General features: G+C 47.5%; 1 protein-coding gene across 5 annotated transcripts; it reads right to left on the minus strand.

The window, feature by feature from the left end:
- Window positions 1-706: 706 nt before the first annotated feature.
- SH3BP5L (SH3 binding domain protein 5 like) lies at window positions 707-16,225 on the minus strand. 5 transcript variants are annotated; one of them, XM_088663347.1, is made up of 9 exons: window positions 16,182-16,225; window positions 14,650-14,709; window positions 13,465-14,123; window positions 11,125-11,250; window positions 9,920-9,982; window positions 8,538-8,666; window positions 5,144-5,305; window positions 3,621-3,794; window positions 707-2,487 (listed from the first exon to the last, which is right to left on the minus strand). In XM_088663347.1, the coding sequence occupies exons 3-9, from the start codon at window positions 13,678-13,680 to the stop codon at window positions 2,083-2,085; spliced, it is 1,275 nt and encodes a 424-aa protein (XP_088519473.1). In that variant the 5' UTR covers window positions 13,681-14,123; window positions 14,650-14,709; window positions 16,182-16,225; the 3' UTR covers window positions 707-2,082. The 5 variants fall into 5 exon arrangements, with proteins under 5 accessions (XP_088519473.1, XP_088519474.1, XP_088519471.1 ...); XM_088663348.1 differs by having other exon boundaries at window positions 15,909-16,225; XM_088663345.1 differs by lacking the exon at window positions 14,650-14,709.
- Window positions 16,226-16,356: the final 131 nt, after the last annotated feature.

Here is a 16,356-nt window from a genome sequence, read left to right on the forward strand (position 1 = left end):
TATATTTATAGAAAACTCAACTGCTGCAGTTATAGGAACATGGCTGTTTCCTACGCAGAATTTGTCTCACACAAGAATCGGGTTGCAGAATTCGTGTCAGCAAATTCTTAAGCCTACAACTCTATATGAATATATTTTTATTGCCGGGGGACCAGGGAGAGCGTTTGAAGGATTTTCTGCACCAAGTGCCAAAACAATTTGCCTGGCTTTGGCCACCTTGCCTTGGTGGGTAGGCAGTGCAGTGCAATGCATTCTCAGGAAATCATTTGTTAGATGGGTGTTTGCATAATGAGTCGATGATTTCCATTTATCCCTATGGGGAAATTTTTAATGCGTTCCCGACCACAGAATTTCAACCCCAGCATGAGGGGGGTGGGAACCAGGAAAACCCTCTGAAACCTTGCAAAAGGCAAACGGGGGGGGGGGGGAATGCTCTCATTTGTCTGATCTATCCCCTTCCCATCTCATGGTTTCTGGCAAAACGACTGCAGAGACAAAAGTGAGACTCGTTTAAGGTTGCTTATTTGTTTACAGTACTACACGCAGGCCTGGCTGTTTGGATATCTGAACCTGTGGTGTGTATAGCGAGGTTTGGGTGTTAATTCAAGTTTGGATAAGTGAATTTGTGCATAATGAGCAACTGAATATGGGATCTGTGTGTACTTGGCAAAAAAAACACACACCACCAAACAGAAAGAGAGAAAGGTTCTTTTGATAGGGCATAAACTTTACTTTAAATAAAATACACATCAGAAGCCGGTCATACAAACACCCACGCGCACACACACAGAGTCGCTATCAGGCTGCCTCAAACCAGCAACTGGTTCTCATCACAGCCAAGGTCTAGCAAATTTGTTCCGAGAGGCCAAAACCGCCCCCATCCCCAGAAAACAGAGACACGGGGGCCTGTGGAGACCACTGAGGAGGGAGAAGAGAGAAAGGCTTTCCAGACCCACCGTTTGCTACTTAAATTAGTGCAAATGTCATTGCCATGGAGCAAAAGTGCCTCCCATCTTTTGACTGGGGCTAACAGGGATGTACCAAGTGGGTTAGATAGGTAGGAGATGTCTCGACGGAGGGAGCCTCCCGCCGACTGTCTTCTCTCGTGGTAGCGCTGAAAGGCACCCTCAGGCTGCCAGTCTCTCTTCCCAGCTTCTGCACCGAGAGCAGATCATGCGTCTCCACACTGGAGAAGCTATAAAGAGACTGGTGCCTGCCGTTAGATATCTGTTGCTGGGGCGAGATAAATGAATGGCATGCCTCATTTTACTGTAGTGTATGTCAAAAAAAAAAAGGCCCATAGGGAGCGCAAGAGTTCCGTTTCTTTTTTAAAAAAGGATTATCTTTCTCTATCGCAGTCTCTGGTGGCAATCCAATGGAAGCAGACTGAGGAGGTTCTCTAAAATGCAGGCAGAGGTTTTTAAAAAGTCTTCTTCTCAACACCTACTCAGCCAAATCCAAAACCGATCATGTAAACAGACAGAGGTTTTTAAAAAGTCTTCTCAACACCTACTCAGCCACCCAAAACCAATCATGTAAAAAGAGAAAGAAACAGCAGCGTTGTTTCCTTCCCTGCTTTCCTTCCCTCCGTTTCAAGCGCTCCAGCACACCTGGAGGAAGATGATGGCGTCGCTAATAAGCCAAGAAACCTAAGGTGAAATGTGCAGGGGCACAGAATTGTCCCCAGCATACAGTGCTCCCAGGAAACAGGTGCATGCTGGTGGCGAGGGGAGAGGGGGAAATGAGGGGCGGGGGAAATAGTGACTGGATGAATGGGGGCCAGCAAAATGCTCAAAGTTTCCAAGCCACTGGGGCCTGGGTGCGCCCCAAAGTGCCGGCAGCAGAGGACGGCAGGGCGTCTGGGTTGCACCAAAGGCTGCAAATTGCGGGGGGGAATTCAGCCCCACAGGCCGCACTTCAGCAGACGGGCCCAGCATAACCAATGTGCTCCCAAGACCTGCCTTTCTCTGCGTGATCATTCCTTTCACGCCTGACCCCTTCTTCTTCTCCCCATTTCCCCAGGAGGCCGGGGGCGAAAGGGACTGCAGCAGAGAGGGGGGGAGGGGTGGTGGTGGGGGCATGTCAGAGGCTGATGCTGCGGTGGTGCTTGAAGGGGTGGGGCTGGGCTTCGCGGCGCTGCTCCCGCTCCTCCAGCTCGTCGCTGTTGAGGCTGGCGGCGTCGGACAGCCCCAGCAGGTGTTCCACCGAGTCGAATTTCTGCAGGTCGGAGGCAATCGTCTGGAAGCTGAGCACCGAGAGCGTGTCGGAGGAGGAGGCGGCTGGCTCGGGGGGCAGCGCTGCCCCCCCGTAGAGCAGCGCCGGGCTGGCTTCGGCGCCCACCGGGGAAGCCCTCCGACCAACCAGGCGCTGGAGCCGCCGGGCGTGGATCTGTTCGCTGATCTGCTCCAGGTTCCGCAAGGCCACAGAGTAGCGCATCTTGGCCTGGCCTACCTGCTGCTCCAGGGACGTCACCCGGGCCTTGTGCTCCTGCACAGCAGAGAAGGAACAGGTGAACCATTATGCCAACGTGCACACCAACCAGGCTTTTCCCCCCCTGGAAATGCTTTCAATTTATTTTTATTTTATTTTTATTTGAGAAAGTAATAATCATAAATAAGAATTAAAATGTGTACCTCACCCACAAGATCATTCCATTGTAACTATCCAACCTCCCAAAATTTCAACACCTCTTGCGATGGTTTGACCCCTTTCCATTTTAACAGTACAGCGGTACCTCTGGATGCGAACAGGATCCGTTCCAGATTCCCGTTCGCATCCAGAGCAGTACAGAACCTGAAGTGCCAAATCTGCGCATGCTCGCCGCGCAATTCGGTGCTTCTGCACGGGATGTCATTCGGCACGTCTGCGCATGCGCGAATCGCCGAACCTGGAAGTAACCCATTCCGGCACTTCCGGGTTCAGCGAGTTTGTAACCCATGATGTACGCAACCTGCAGCGAACGTAACTAGAGGTATGACTGTACAAATTCTACAAACAGCTTCCATGTCTCCTGCATATTCCACGTCTTGCCTTAATGGCATGTGTTAATTTATCATTAATAGCTATATCCCACACCTCTTTATACCGTTCTTCTATTTTATATTCTGCTTGCCCCTTCCACTTCCTAGCTATCATAATATGTGCAGCTGTCAATAAATTTATGAGAGAGTCCTTCACAGCCTGCGAACCTTCCACTCCATTTTAAATTGATAATAATGCTACCTCTGGACTTTCGATCAGCTTTAACCCAGTGATTTATTTCTGTTATCTCCTTAAACACCCTTTGCCAATAGAAAATAAAAAATGTACACATTTACACCCTCACCACATGTGAACATAATTCCCTGTCTCCTGGCATCCCCTCCAACATAACACCAAATATTCCTTGCTTATTTGATTTAATCTGACTCGTGTTAAATACCATCTGCAAACTAATTCATAATAATTTTCTTTTATTCTTATAGACAACATTTTCAATGAACCATGAATTTAAACCCTCGGGCACCCACTTTAAAGTGTCATGGATCCCCCCCACCAAAGGATTCTGGGAGCTGTCGTTGGCAAAGGGCACAAAGGCTGCCTGGGTGGAGCGAGGCCTAGGAACCAGAGGAAGGTCTCACCTCAAGGATTTGGTTGAACTGGGCCTTCAGCTCAAAGTAGGGCTTGCTCTTCACAATGACCCGCTTCAAGGACTTCTGCAGCGACTGCACCTTGGCCTCGGCCTGCTGGCAGAGCTGGGTGACACGCTGGTGCTCCCGTTCGCTTCGCAAACGCTCCTCTTCGGCCTCGTTCACCTGAAGGGCGGGAAGGGAGCAAGTCAGAGCTAAGATGCTCTCTAGGCCTTGAACGCTCACACTGGGAACAACCTCCCACCCACTCTGCAGCCACTTTGTCTTCCCCGGCAACCAGTCCTTTCCTTCTTCCTCTAGTCAGCAGAGATGCAAGTGGTGTGTGGACTCTCCCAACCTTACTAACTTCAGCCCTGTGTGTACCTGAAGGTGTGTCTCCACCCCCATTGCTCAGCCTAGACACTGAGGTCCAGCGCCAAAGACCTTCTGGTGGTTCTCGCACTGCAAGAAGTGAAGCTATAGGGCCTTCTCGGTAGTGGCGTCCACCTTGTGGAACACCCTCCCATCAGATGTCAAGGAAATAAACAACTATCTGACTTTTAGAGGACATCTGAAGGCAGCCCTGTTTAGGGAAGTTTTTAATGTTTAATCAAGAATTGTCTTTTTGTTGGAATCTACCCTGAGTGGCTGGGGCAATCCAGTCACATGGGCAAGGTATAAGAAATTTATTTATTATTATTATTATTATTACAGTGCGTTGGATGGTATGGTCCGTATCCAGCGGCATTGTGGTTTCCAGTTACGTATATTGATGTGCACCAATAGGCATTAATAGACTTTTCAAAAATTGTTCTGCCTGACTTATATTTTTGCAGTTATTGCATACGATACCAGAAACATATAACATTTATTCGACATTGGTCTTCGTGTTGCCTTTTTTGGTCTCAATTTTGAAGACTGCAACGCAGGGGTTGTTTGATTATTCTCTTCTAAGATTAGACAATACTCTCATAATTATACAGTAACAATGAGAGGTGCCCTGCAACGATCGGTGCAGATCTCCACATGTTGCCTTTCAGCTAGATCTGCTGTTTTCTGTGCATGTACACAGGCATATGATTTGGCGTGCTCCGTATCTTCCTTAAGAGCGCTTTGAGCTGCGGTTTTCCATGAAGTTCCACTGAACGTCACAGAACTCACACACCGTTGTCTTGAAACTGAAGCACCTTGCGCTTCCGGCGTCCCCGAATCCTAGCTTTGGGGCATCCAATGGCTAAAAAGCTCCCCTTCCATGCTCTAAGTGGCTCTAAGACACCAGAGACAGGGACGGACCTGCTCCAGAAAAAGCAACGGGCCTTCAACCTCCCGTGACTACAGACCACTACCCCACTGAGATAGGGGAACTTGCAGCCCTTCCAATGTCGGTGGGCCACCATCGCCCCTGAATCTAGCCAGACTACAGCTGCCACCATCCCTGAAAGTTGACTTGTGCTGACTGGGGGCTGAAGGGAGACAGAGTCTGACGACATCTGCAAGGCTGCAGGCTCCCAAATCCTGCAGGCCTTCCCCCTCACCTTGCACGTGGCATGGTTGAGCATCTCCTGCCAGGTGGGGTCCAGCCTGTTTTTGTCGGCCATGACCCCCTGCTCAGCCACGAAAACCATCTCCCGGGCCGCGTTGTGCATGCTGACGGCTCGCTCGTACCGCAGGGCAGCCTTCTGGGTCTCTTGCTGTGCCTGTAGCAAGTGGAGAGAGACGCAACGCAAGCAAAAATTCCATTAAAAATCCCCCAAGCTTTTGTTTCCCCCCAGAACACACACACACACACCTTTCCCCTTGTTTTAAGCATGGGCACTGGTCCCATCACCTCCTGGCAAATGGAAGGGGAAGAAATGGAGGCAGTGAGAGATTTTACTTTCCTGGGCTCCTTGATCACTGCAGATGGTGACAGCAGTCACGAAATTAAAAGACGCCTGCTTCTTGGGAGAAAAGCAATGACAAACCTAGACAGCATCTTAAAAAGCAGAGACATCACCTTGCCAACAAAGGTCCGTATAGTTAAAGCTATGGTTTTCCCAGTAGTGATGTATGGAAGTGAGAGCTGGACCATAAAGAAGGCTGATCGCTGAAGAATTGATGCTTTTGAATTATGGTGCTGGAGGAGACTCTTGAGAGTCCCATGGATTGCAAGAAGATCAAACCTATCCATTCTGAAGGAAATCAGCCCCGAGTGCTCACTGGAAGGACAGATCCTGAAGCTGAGGCTACAATACTTTGGCCACCTCATGAGAAGAGAAGACTCCCTGGAAAAGACCCTGATGTTGGGAAAGATTGAGGGCACAAGGAGAAGGGGACGACAGAGGACGAGATGGTTGGACAGTGTTCTCGAAGTTACCAACATGAGTCTGACCAAACTGCGGGAGGCAGTGGAAGACAGGAGTGCCTGGCGTGCTCTGGTCCATGGGGCAGGGTGGATAAAAATCAATGATTTTTTTTTTTTAAAAAAAGAATCAATTTTTTTATTTAAATTGGATTTTTTAAAATAAAATGCTTTTTGAGGAAAATATATTCCATCCAAAGGTTATTCCATCATGAAATTAAGATTAGTTTTTTAATTATGTAGAATAAGGTTGTATATGTTTAATTTTGGGGGTAAATAAATGCCATTAATCCATTCACAATGTCATGCTCTTCAGAGGTTTTTGTAAGATTATTGGGCAGTTTCTCTGCCTACAAGATATTATCACAGATGCTTGGTTTACTTTTGCAGTTCTCAAAACTGAATTTGACTCAACAGAGATCACATGCCTCTTCTTCACAGCAAACATGAACAGAGTTGAGAAAAAGACCTTAATCCTATTGTTCTACAAACCTATGAATACAGAAACAACCCCTTCAGTGCTAAGTTTCAAGAAGTTCAGTGAATAGAATAGAAACAATATTTTTCTGATTGTTTGGAGTGGATAGTATTTAAGTTTTTCATGTGTAGGCTGGGCTGACAGTCTAAGTTTCTTAAAATATATATATATTGTTTTTGTTTAGCCAAATTAGTTAACAAACATGGATGTTTGTTTAAGCAAATAACATATGCTGTTGTTATTGTTATTGTTTCAGATGAATAAATCTATTTAAATTGTTATTGTTAAGGTAATGATTATTTTTCTCCTTCCTAAGTACAACAGTAAAGTTGTCCAAATATGAATGATTAACCTATTAAACTGGGGATAAAAAACTAATAGGAAAAGTTGTTATTCTAAAAATCTTCATCTACTTGCATATTAAAGTTATACCAGCAAGAATTAGTCTTCATGTAGAAAACTATGATTTAAATCAAGCCTTACTGACTAGTGATTTAAATCAGTTTGATTTAAATCAAATCCACCCTGCCATGGGGTCATGAAGAGTTGGACATGACTAAACAACTAAACAACAACAACACCCCAATTCTCTCACTCACTCATTCACTCACTAGCTAGAGCAGTGGTAGCCGATGTGAGGCCCCCTCTGGGTGCTGTTGGACTACAACTCCCATCAGCCCCTGGTAAGCATGGCTAGCCAGGATGCCAGGCTGGCGACTGGGGAGAAGGATCTGAAATATTTTCCTTGAAGTTTGAATTTGTTTTATTCTATATTATTTGATGTTTTAGTGTGCTGCTAACTACCTCTTGTGATTTGTTCTTTAAAATATAAAGCAGTATAGAAATGAAAATTAATAAATAATAATAATAATAATAATAATAATAATAATCCCACTGTGGCGACCATAACCTAGTTTTAAAGTGCCATTTGGCAATTAGATTATATATCTGAGTTTCTAACACTGCTGACAGGGGAGGGTTTTAATTAAGGGCAAGTTGGCTATTTCGTTTTGTTTTGTATACAGGGGCACAGTTATTCATGTTGACAGACACCCACGTCATCATTGCCACATCATCAATTGACATTTATGTTATCTGAAGCTGCTAATTGTGGGTTTTGGTCCTCCACACTGCTGTAAGCCACTCTGGACAGGATATGCCTGGCTGTTTAAAGCTGGGAACAGGATTACGTGTTGCTGATAGCATCGTGTTTACATTATTCCTCACAAGTAAAGGATGGGCCTTCTGCCAGAAGCAGCTCAAAAACCCAAGCTCCTGCCATGTTCCTTTCGATCCATTCCTCCCCCCTCCCCCCGGAAAATAATTCATAAAATAGCTTAAATCCTGCTTATAAAATCAGTTGGCCTGTCACAACTCGTTTTAGCCTCCAATCTTAGGTACGGGGGATGGAGCAGAACAGGGGTCAGCAGCCAATAGGAACCAGGCAGAATTTTGAGAAAGTGCCGTGGGCACCAGTCACAAAATGGCTACTGTGTGGGAGCGGCAACGCAAAATGGCTGCCATCTATAAGAACAGAAAGGGCCCACAATATGGTGCAGGCCTCCCCGCCCCAAACGAATGAGGAAAAGGCACCTACATCGGCCATCATTGTGCTCGCTCACAAGAAGCAGCTTTGGGGGGGGGGGAGGATGGGTGTCCAATCCTGGCACCCAATGAAATATGAGCATGCGCAGAGTGGCGTTCAATGTTCAAAACAGGAATTCAGAAGGAAGGGCAAACTATTTCTCACACACTGTGGACTTTTAAGGGAATGTTTACTGAGACTTTTCATAGGGGCAGCTTCTTTCCACTTTTGACAATGACTTGTGGTTATTTATGACACAAAATAAAGCTTGGAGAATTCTGGAACCCCCAAATAGGATCCTTTAAAGCAGGCATCCCCAAACTGGGGCCCTCCAGATGTTTTGGCCTACAACTCCCATGATCCCTAGCTAACAGGAACAGTGGTCGGGGAAGATGGGAATCGTAGTCCAAAACAGCTGGAGGGCCGAAATTTGGGCGTGCCTGCTTTAAAGATTTATTGCTCTACAACAGCCGAGGAATAGTGGCAACTTCCAGGGGTGAAACAGAGGGAAATGTTAACAGATACCTCCTTGGCCAAGCGCCTGGCCTCGTAGTAAGGGCGTGCTTTCTCGATACAGTTCCCCAACTGGGAGCCCTGAGCATTCAGCTTCCTGGCAGACTCTGACAAGATCCTCCGATACGTGGTACGGGCTTCCTGTTGAAACCAATGGCGCAAAGTACGTCAGCGTCGAGGGAATCGGCCCGCATCAAATGCATGCTTGAGCCCGGTTTTACGGGTTGCTGCAGTGCCGTGGCCGGCCCCGCAGAGCTCAAGCGCTGCGTCAGTCATATATGCACAAAGGCAGATCCCACAGGGTATCTGGAACGCATGGTTACTTCGCACACCCATATCTGTGGAACAGACTGCTACTGGTTGTGGTGAGCTCTCCTTCCCTGGAGGCATTGAACTGCAGGCTGTACAGCTGCCTATCAGAGATACTGCAGCTGCACTCTGCAGATCCTGCAATGAGCAGCGGGTTGGGCCACCGAGGCCCCTCCTATGACAACCGCAACTTATAGACTCTTCACCACAACAGGAGTCTCTAACCACCAACCAGCCTTGCAACACGGGGCTGTAACTTATTTTCATAACAGGCCCATTGAAATGAATGGACCTAATTTGGTCTTGCTGATTAATTCCAGTGCGTCTAGGATTGCCATTGGATACAACCTTATGGCATCCGTGGTCCTCAAAGTATGAGGCAGGTCTACATGGGGAAGGATGAGCTGGCACACGGCTCCAAACAGAAGCCAGAAAACAGAGCTTAAACTGAGTGATACCTATTAGCTGATGTTCTCCTTTCCTTTTGTTTTTTCGCAATTATCTTTCACCCTCACGTTAGTAAAGGTAAAGGGACCCCTGACCATTAGGTCCAGTTGTGACCGACTCTGGGGTTGCCGCGCTCATCTCGCTCTATAGGCCGAGGGAGCCGGCGTTTGTCTGCAGACAGCTTCCAGATCATGTCGCCAGCATGACTAAGCCGCTTCTGGCGAACCGGAGCAGCGCACAGAAACGCCGTTTACCTTCCCACCGGAGTGGTACCTATTTATCTACTTGCACTTTGGCATGCTTTCGAACTGCTAGGTGGGCAGGAGCAGGGACCGAGCAACCGGAGCTCACCCCGTCGCGGGGATTCGAACTGCCGACCTTCTGATCGGCAAGCCCAGAGGGAACAAATTACCCCACACGAAAGGGCAATTTTCAGTGCAATCCCTATGCATTTAAGTAACTGCAGGGACAATATCACTCCCCTGTTCTCTCTACCAAATGCGCCATGGTGCAGGTGGCGAGTGAAACTGGGGACCCCTGCCTGCCAAGGGTTAAAGCAGCCTCCGTGGACAGAAGGCAGGACGTGTTCGGAAGCAGAAGGGATGTTGAAATTGCTTTGAGGGTGCTGCCTTACTCACATCCAGCTGCAGCTCCAATCGATTGATCTCTTCGTTGGCCTGATTGAGGTGCTCCAGCTCCTCCTGCGGTCAGAGAGAAAGGCAGACTCAAGAGAGAGGCACCGGCATAGTGCAGAAGGATCACATTTGTACAACTTCCGCCCCTGAACCCTTTCCCAGCAAGCTCATAAGAACCCAAGAGAAGTGGCTGGATCTGGCCACTGGCTCATCTAGTCCAGTAACCAACGGGACACCCGGAAGTAAGACATGCCTGCTACAGACTCCCCTCTTGCAATATTATTATTATTACTATGACTGGTATACTCAGTTTACTGCCTCCAACAGTGAAGTTAAGAGCATGGTCGTTGTGGTGAGTAGCCATTGATAGCCGTGTCTCTTTTTGTGCTCATGCTTTTAAGTGGAATGGGAAAGAAGGTCTTGATTTCTATATTTTCCTAGATGAGCACTTATTTATTTTTATTAATTTTATTAATTGTCACCGCCATTGTGGCCAAGTTTCATTTCTGTTTTTACATTTGGCTTTAATCTTTTTGGTGGTTACTATTTTTTTTATGTAAGATGCTCTGAGACATTTTGGTGGGGAAAAACAACAATATAATAAATGAATCCTCCTCCTCCCTTTTTATAGCCATCCAAGTTGGTAGCCGTCACTGCCACTTGCGAGAGCAAATCCCGCAGTTTAACTACGCGTTTTGCAACTCTTGAAAAGGGTCGGCGTGTGTACCTGGAACTACCTGTAAACACATGCAAATTGTCACTAAGACGAAACCTGCATCCCTCACAATAAGTGATAGAAAATTATATGGAGCTGCTTGCTAGATATATTCTGCTTAACAGATGGGGCATATGTCAGGGTGGCCAATTCCCAAGAGACTGTGATCTATTCACAGAGTTAAAAACTGGCAATGATCTACCCCCTTTTGGGGGGTTCAGGTCAAAGTTGTTGAGATCTACCTGTTGGACATGTCTGGTATATATAAACTGGGGATCTAAGGCAGCAGAGAATGGATGGATGGAAAGAAGGAAGGAAGGAAAGCCAGGAAAGAAAAATAGTCAGGCCTCCAATTCCTATTCCTGAATGCAGAGGCAGAAGGCACAGAGAAGTACTCAGGTTCAGTCTTGAAATCTCCGCAATCTTGGCAGTCCCATCAACCCCAGCCAGCATGGTCAATGGTCAAGGTTGATGGGAGTTGTAGTCCAGCAACCTTTGGCAGGCCCACAAAAGGTCCCCCATCCTTGACTTCAAGAATCTCAGGTAGCAGGGCTAGAAAACATCCTCCTGCTGCTAAAGTTGCAAAACAATGAAGCAGGGACGGAGCAATGGAGAACTTCTGAAACAACAATGGGACACTAGGTCAGCCCAAGGCACGATGGAGAACAGCAGCAATGGATAGACATAATATATTACAATGACAGGAAGAAACATTACGGACAGAATAATTGCCACCCACAGGAAGAACAAGGAGAGAGTTTGAATGCTTCGCCTGTAGGTGTACAAATCATTTAATGTGTCAATACGAATGGAAGTCGTTAAAACTGCAGTTGCAATATAACGGATTGTTATTTTGACTGGAGCGTAACTGGAATTTTATAAGATTTTGGAACGGAGAAATAAAGTAAATCATCAAACCATCAATTCTAGCATGAGGGGGGGGGCCATCTAAATTGTATAATTTGGCATCTCAATGATTGGCATTATTAATTGTACTATAATCTGGCATTGTTATAATGAGGCTACTGTTTGATTATTGTAATTGAAAACTAATAAAATTATTATCAATTTTCAAATAATTATCAAAATTATTATTTCCGAGCACAATTCAAAGTGTTGGTGCTGACCTTTAAAGCCCTAAATGGCCTCGGTCCAGTATACCTGAAGGAGCGTCTCTACCTCCATCGTTCTGCCCGGACACTGAGGTCCAGCACCGAGGGCCTTCTGGAGGTTCCCTCGTTGCGCGAAGCCAAGTTGCAGGGAACTAGGCAGAGGGCCTTCTCGGTGGTGGCGCCTGCCCTGTGGAACGCCCTCCCAACAGATGTCAAAGAGGAAAACAACTACCAGACTTTTAGAAGACATCTGAAGGCAGCCCTGTTCAGGGAGGCTTTTAATGTTTAATAGATTATTATGTTTTATTTTTCTGTTGGAAGCCGCCCAGAGTGGCTGGGGAAACCCAGCCAGATGGGCGGGGTATAAATAAATTATTATTATTATTATTATTAATAATAATAATAATCCATTGAGCTGCAGATTTGAAGCGTGGCACCCACCCAATTTACTTTCCTCTCTGCAGTAGCTCCAAACGGCAGGAAGGGCTGGGGGAGGATGAGATGACAGCGGTCGTCACACCAGCCTGGATGTTGCAATTGCTGATGGTTCTTAATGCCAGGCCTTTAAATAGCAATAAGCTCCTGTACTCTCCCCCAGAAATAGATGGATAAGGGTTTTTTTCCTGGGGGAAATGTACCATTTGGAAAAGGGCAGAGGGCTTCCTGGTGGCTAATGCATACTGTTCCTGGCAAGCCCACGGTCACTGGATCGACGAGCATTTTCATCTGTACAGTAGTTGCTTCCAGAATGTTTTTAACTGAAATGCTTTTAACTGTTTTGGAATGTTTCCGCCTTGTTTTTCCTCTTAAATGGTGCATCTGCTTGCCGCCTTGGGCTCCTTGGGGAAGAAGGGCGGGGTAGGAAAACCAATAAATATTGCTAATGGCTCCCCGTTCATCCCATGTCTGTAAATGGACCCATTTAGCTTCCACCGGGTTGCTGCGCTGGGTGGGTGCCAAGAGCCAAACTGACTGCTGCTTGCTTTTGTTCAAAGGAATTTTTGCATTTACTAAAATAAAAATAAAAATGCTGGCAACTAGCCCTGAGGCAAAGGAGGGGGGAAAAACACACCACTATTGGGCCATTCTGTTCCTGCTTGATTGGAAATACTAAGTGGCTCGCTGGCAGCAGGGCCAAGAGGCGAGTTCACAGTAGTTCAACTGGTTTCTGTCCACACTTTCAATAAACCCTTAGAGCAAACCAGATTACAAGCTTACATGGAGCAATCCCCAAAGAACTGAATGACAACTCCCCCCAGGCTTGCCATCAGGCACGGGAATGCAGGAAGAAGAAACCGTACTGGTTTCCAAGCACAATTCAAAGTGTTGGTGCTGACTTTTAAAGCCCTAAACGGCCTCAGCTCTATACACCTAAAGGAGCGTCTCCACCCCCCATCGTTCAGCCCGGACGCTGAGGTCCAGCTCTGAAGGCCTTCTGGCGGTTCCCTCATGGCGAGAAGTGAGGTTACAGGGAACCAAGCAGAGGGCCTTCTCGGTAGTGGCGCCCACCCTGTGGAACGCCCTCCCATCAGATGTCAAGGAGATAAGTAACTATCTGAGTTTTAGAAGACATCTGAAGGCAGCCCTGTTGAGGGAAGTTTTTAATGTTTGATGTTTGATTGTATATGCTGGAAACCGCCCAGAGTGGCTGGGGCAACCCAGTCAGATGGGCAGGGTACAAATAATAAAATAATAATAATAATAAAGCTATTTTTTCTTACCTGGATGCGGGGGTCAAGCTCCTCCTCTTCCTCCTGCTCCTCTTCTTTCCTCTGGGAAGTTTTGGCATCACCGCTGCCACCGTCACAGATGGCTTCAGGCACAGGTGTCCTTTGCCCCTCTCCCTCTTCGGTGGGTGTCCTCAGCTCCCCGGGAGGTGTTTCCCGCCCATCACCCATGTTCATACCCAGCACCAACCTCTGGTCAGAGTCCTCCATGCCCAGCCTCCGACGCCCCTATGCAACCTCCTTACCCGGGTGGGTTGGCCTCGTCACAGAAATGCAGGCACCATTCTAACGCCAGGCCCATCCACAGAGCATTGGCACAGGGCTGCTTCTGGGTTTGCAAAGATGCATTTGGCAAGCGCGGCGAGGGAAGCAGGCGGAAATTTACAGCGCTGGTCTGGAGAGCGATGGGGGCACCCTCTAGAGACCGTGCACTGCCCGAAACGGAAGAAAGGATGCCAGGCGATTCTTTGAGGAACTTAAAAGGGCTTTAGTCCTGGAGCTGCTGAGAGAGGCACTCACGGAGGGGGTGGAGAAAATTCCCCACCAGGCATATCCTCCACCCCCTCATCTACAGCACACCCTTAAGGCACCTCCTCCAAGGCCACATCCAGCAGCAAAGGCGAGAGAAAGGAAGCAGTCAAGCACAGGCTGGGCTGGGGGGGAAATGAAAAGGGAGACTGGTTAACTATGATATTGTAAAAGGCAGCAAACAGCAAAAGCTACATCCCAATCGCCAGCTGCAAACTCTGTGTACTTTTACACATTGGCAATCTTATTCCGGTTGCGCCGCAAATTGCAACGCTACCTAGGAATTTAATTCGGACCTATGTAGCTCTGCCCCCAAAAAATGTTATTCTGGCTTCAACAAAAAGTGACGCAAGCATACAACAGAAGCCACCCACCAGATCTATATCTAGATAATCTCTTGCCACAATGGCTATATGTCACAATGAAGAACAATGGAACGGTTGCCACAACTACAACTACGGTATAAGAGGTTTGAAGCTCTGCCAGAAATGTTTATCACTTTCTTCTAGGCATCTAACACAATGACAGCTAGGAACAGGAACAGGAATAGGAATAGGTTGTGGGAGAGGCCAGAGGGAGCTTGCAGCCCAATGCAGTTTCTTTCTAGGGGGACTGTACATCAAGAAAAAGATCTAGCGGCTTCACTACAACCCCATGAATATGCTGAAGAAAAGAACTTCTGCATTGCGATGGCTCCAATATATGTGTGACCTGGAAATAAAATATTTCTAATCAGGTTTAAATATTTAGCAATTTGTTCCTGCTTGGTGTTGATTCTCTCCCACTCTAAACATATCAGTGCCCGAGATAGATAAATCCACATTTTCCAGATTGCTGGATGCCAAGAACTCATTTCTAGGCTTCTGGGAACACATGTTGCCATAATAACTCTATTGTTCATGTGACTGGAGACACACAGCTCAGTCCTGTATCTACTACTCCTAACCAGCAGCACACAGCTCAGCTGTTTATTTATGGACACACATACACATGCACACACACTGCCTGCTGGAGCTATCAGGACCAAGATCATTTGCCTGTGACCTAAGCTGCTCCTCTCTCTGTGCGTTCTGAGTTGCAAGATCAAAACCGCATAAACGTCAGAGCTGATTTCCTATAACTTTTGAAAGGCTTCTGATCAATATGGAACATGAAGCAGTAAGAAACCGGACAAACATCCCACTGCCCTAGCTGCCTAGAAATGACAACCATTCTCACCCCTCCCCTCAATTTATTTCCTGATGCTACCATCCCTACCCATCTTCAAATCCTTTTAAAGCCTATGAAGCCTCAACAACCCTTTCCCCTGCAGAAGCAGAGTCCAAACAGGTCTAACTGAACCAAGAATATTTGCTGTGAGCCACCCAGAGTGGCTGGGGAAACCCAGCCAGATCGGTGAGGTATAAATATTATTATTATTATTAGTAGTAGTAGTAGTAGTAGTACTTCCCTTATCCACTCACTGCTGCACCTTCTCCAGTCCCCCCAGCCCCAGTCAACATGTAGACTGTACGCTACTTGGGGCAGGGACCTGTCCTTATCCCCCCCATCTTCTGCCAAACATCATAAACCAGGCACCCCCAAACTGCAGCCCTCCAGATGTTTTGGCCAACAACTCCCATGATCCCTAGCTAACAGGACCAGTGATCGGGGAAGATAGGAATTGTAGTCCAAAAACATCTGGAGGGCCGAAGTTTGGGGAGGCCTGTGACATAAACACTGGCAGCACAGTATGGAAATGGTCAATTGCTGTTGCTACCTTTCGCCTTCAGCTGCGCCCTATGTAAAATCTCAATGAGCCATCAATAAATTATTGTTGTTGTTGTTGTTATTGTTGTTATTATTATTATTTTGCGGCACTCTCCGCTTAACGAAGGGCCTTTTCCCTCTCCGGGGGCTGAACCACCCACCCCTGCCAGTACCAACTACCACCCGGCGGTCGTCGGTCGCTCCCTCGGCGGAGGCGAGGAAAGGGAGACCCCCTCTCCCCCCGCTTTGAACCCGGGCTCGAGCTGCCATCGCCCTCCTCTCTCCGCTGGGCCTCTACGCGCCTCCTCCAGCGGGGATCCCCTCCCTCTTCTAAGTTGGCCTCCAGGTTCCCCTCCCGGGGAAGCGCGCGCAGGGAAGCCGGAACCACGGGGGGCCCCCAAAAAAATAATTTTTAAAAAAATCGCTCTATTTACCTCCAGCTCCAGCCGCAACCTCCTCCAACCCCCGCCCAAGCGGAAACGGAAATCCTTCTACCTCCCCCTCCTCCGACTCCAGGGAAAACACCCTTCCCTTGCGCCCGGCCCTCGTCCGTACAGCATGGCGCCCTCCATCTCTCCAAACAGGGTGGTTGTTTTTGCGCAGCGGGCA

This window comes from Zootoca vivipara, chromosome 2 (assembly GCF_965207765.1).
Source record: "Zootoca vivipara chromosome 2, rZooViv2.hap1.1, whole genome shotgun sequence".
In the NCBI taxonomy this organism is placed as follows: Eukaryota; Metazoa; Chordata; class Lepidosauria; order Squamata; family Lacertidae; genus Zootoca; species Zootoca vivipara.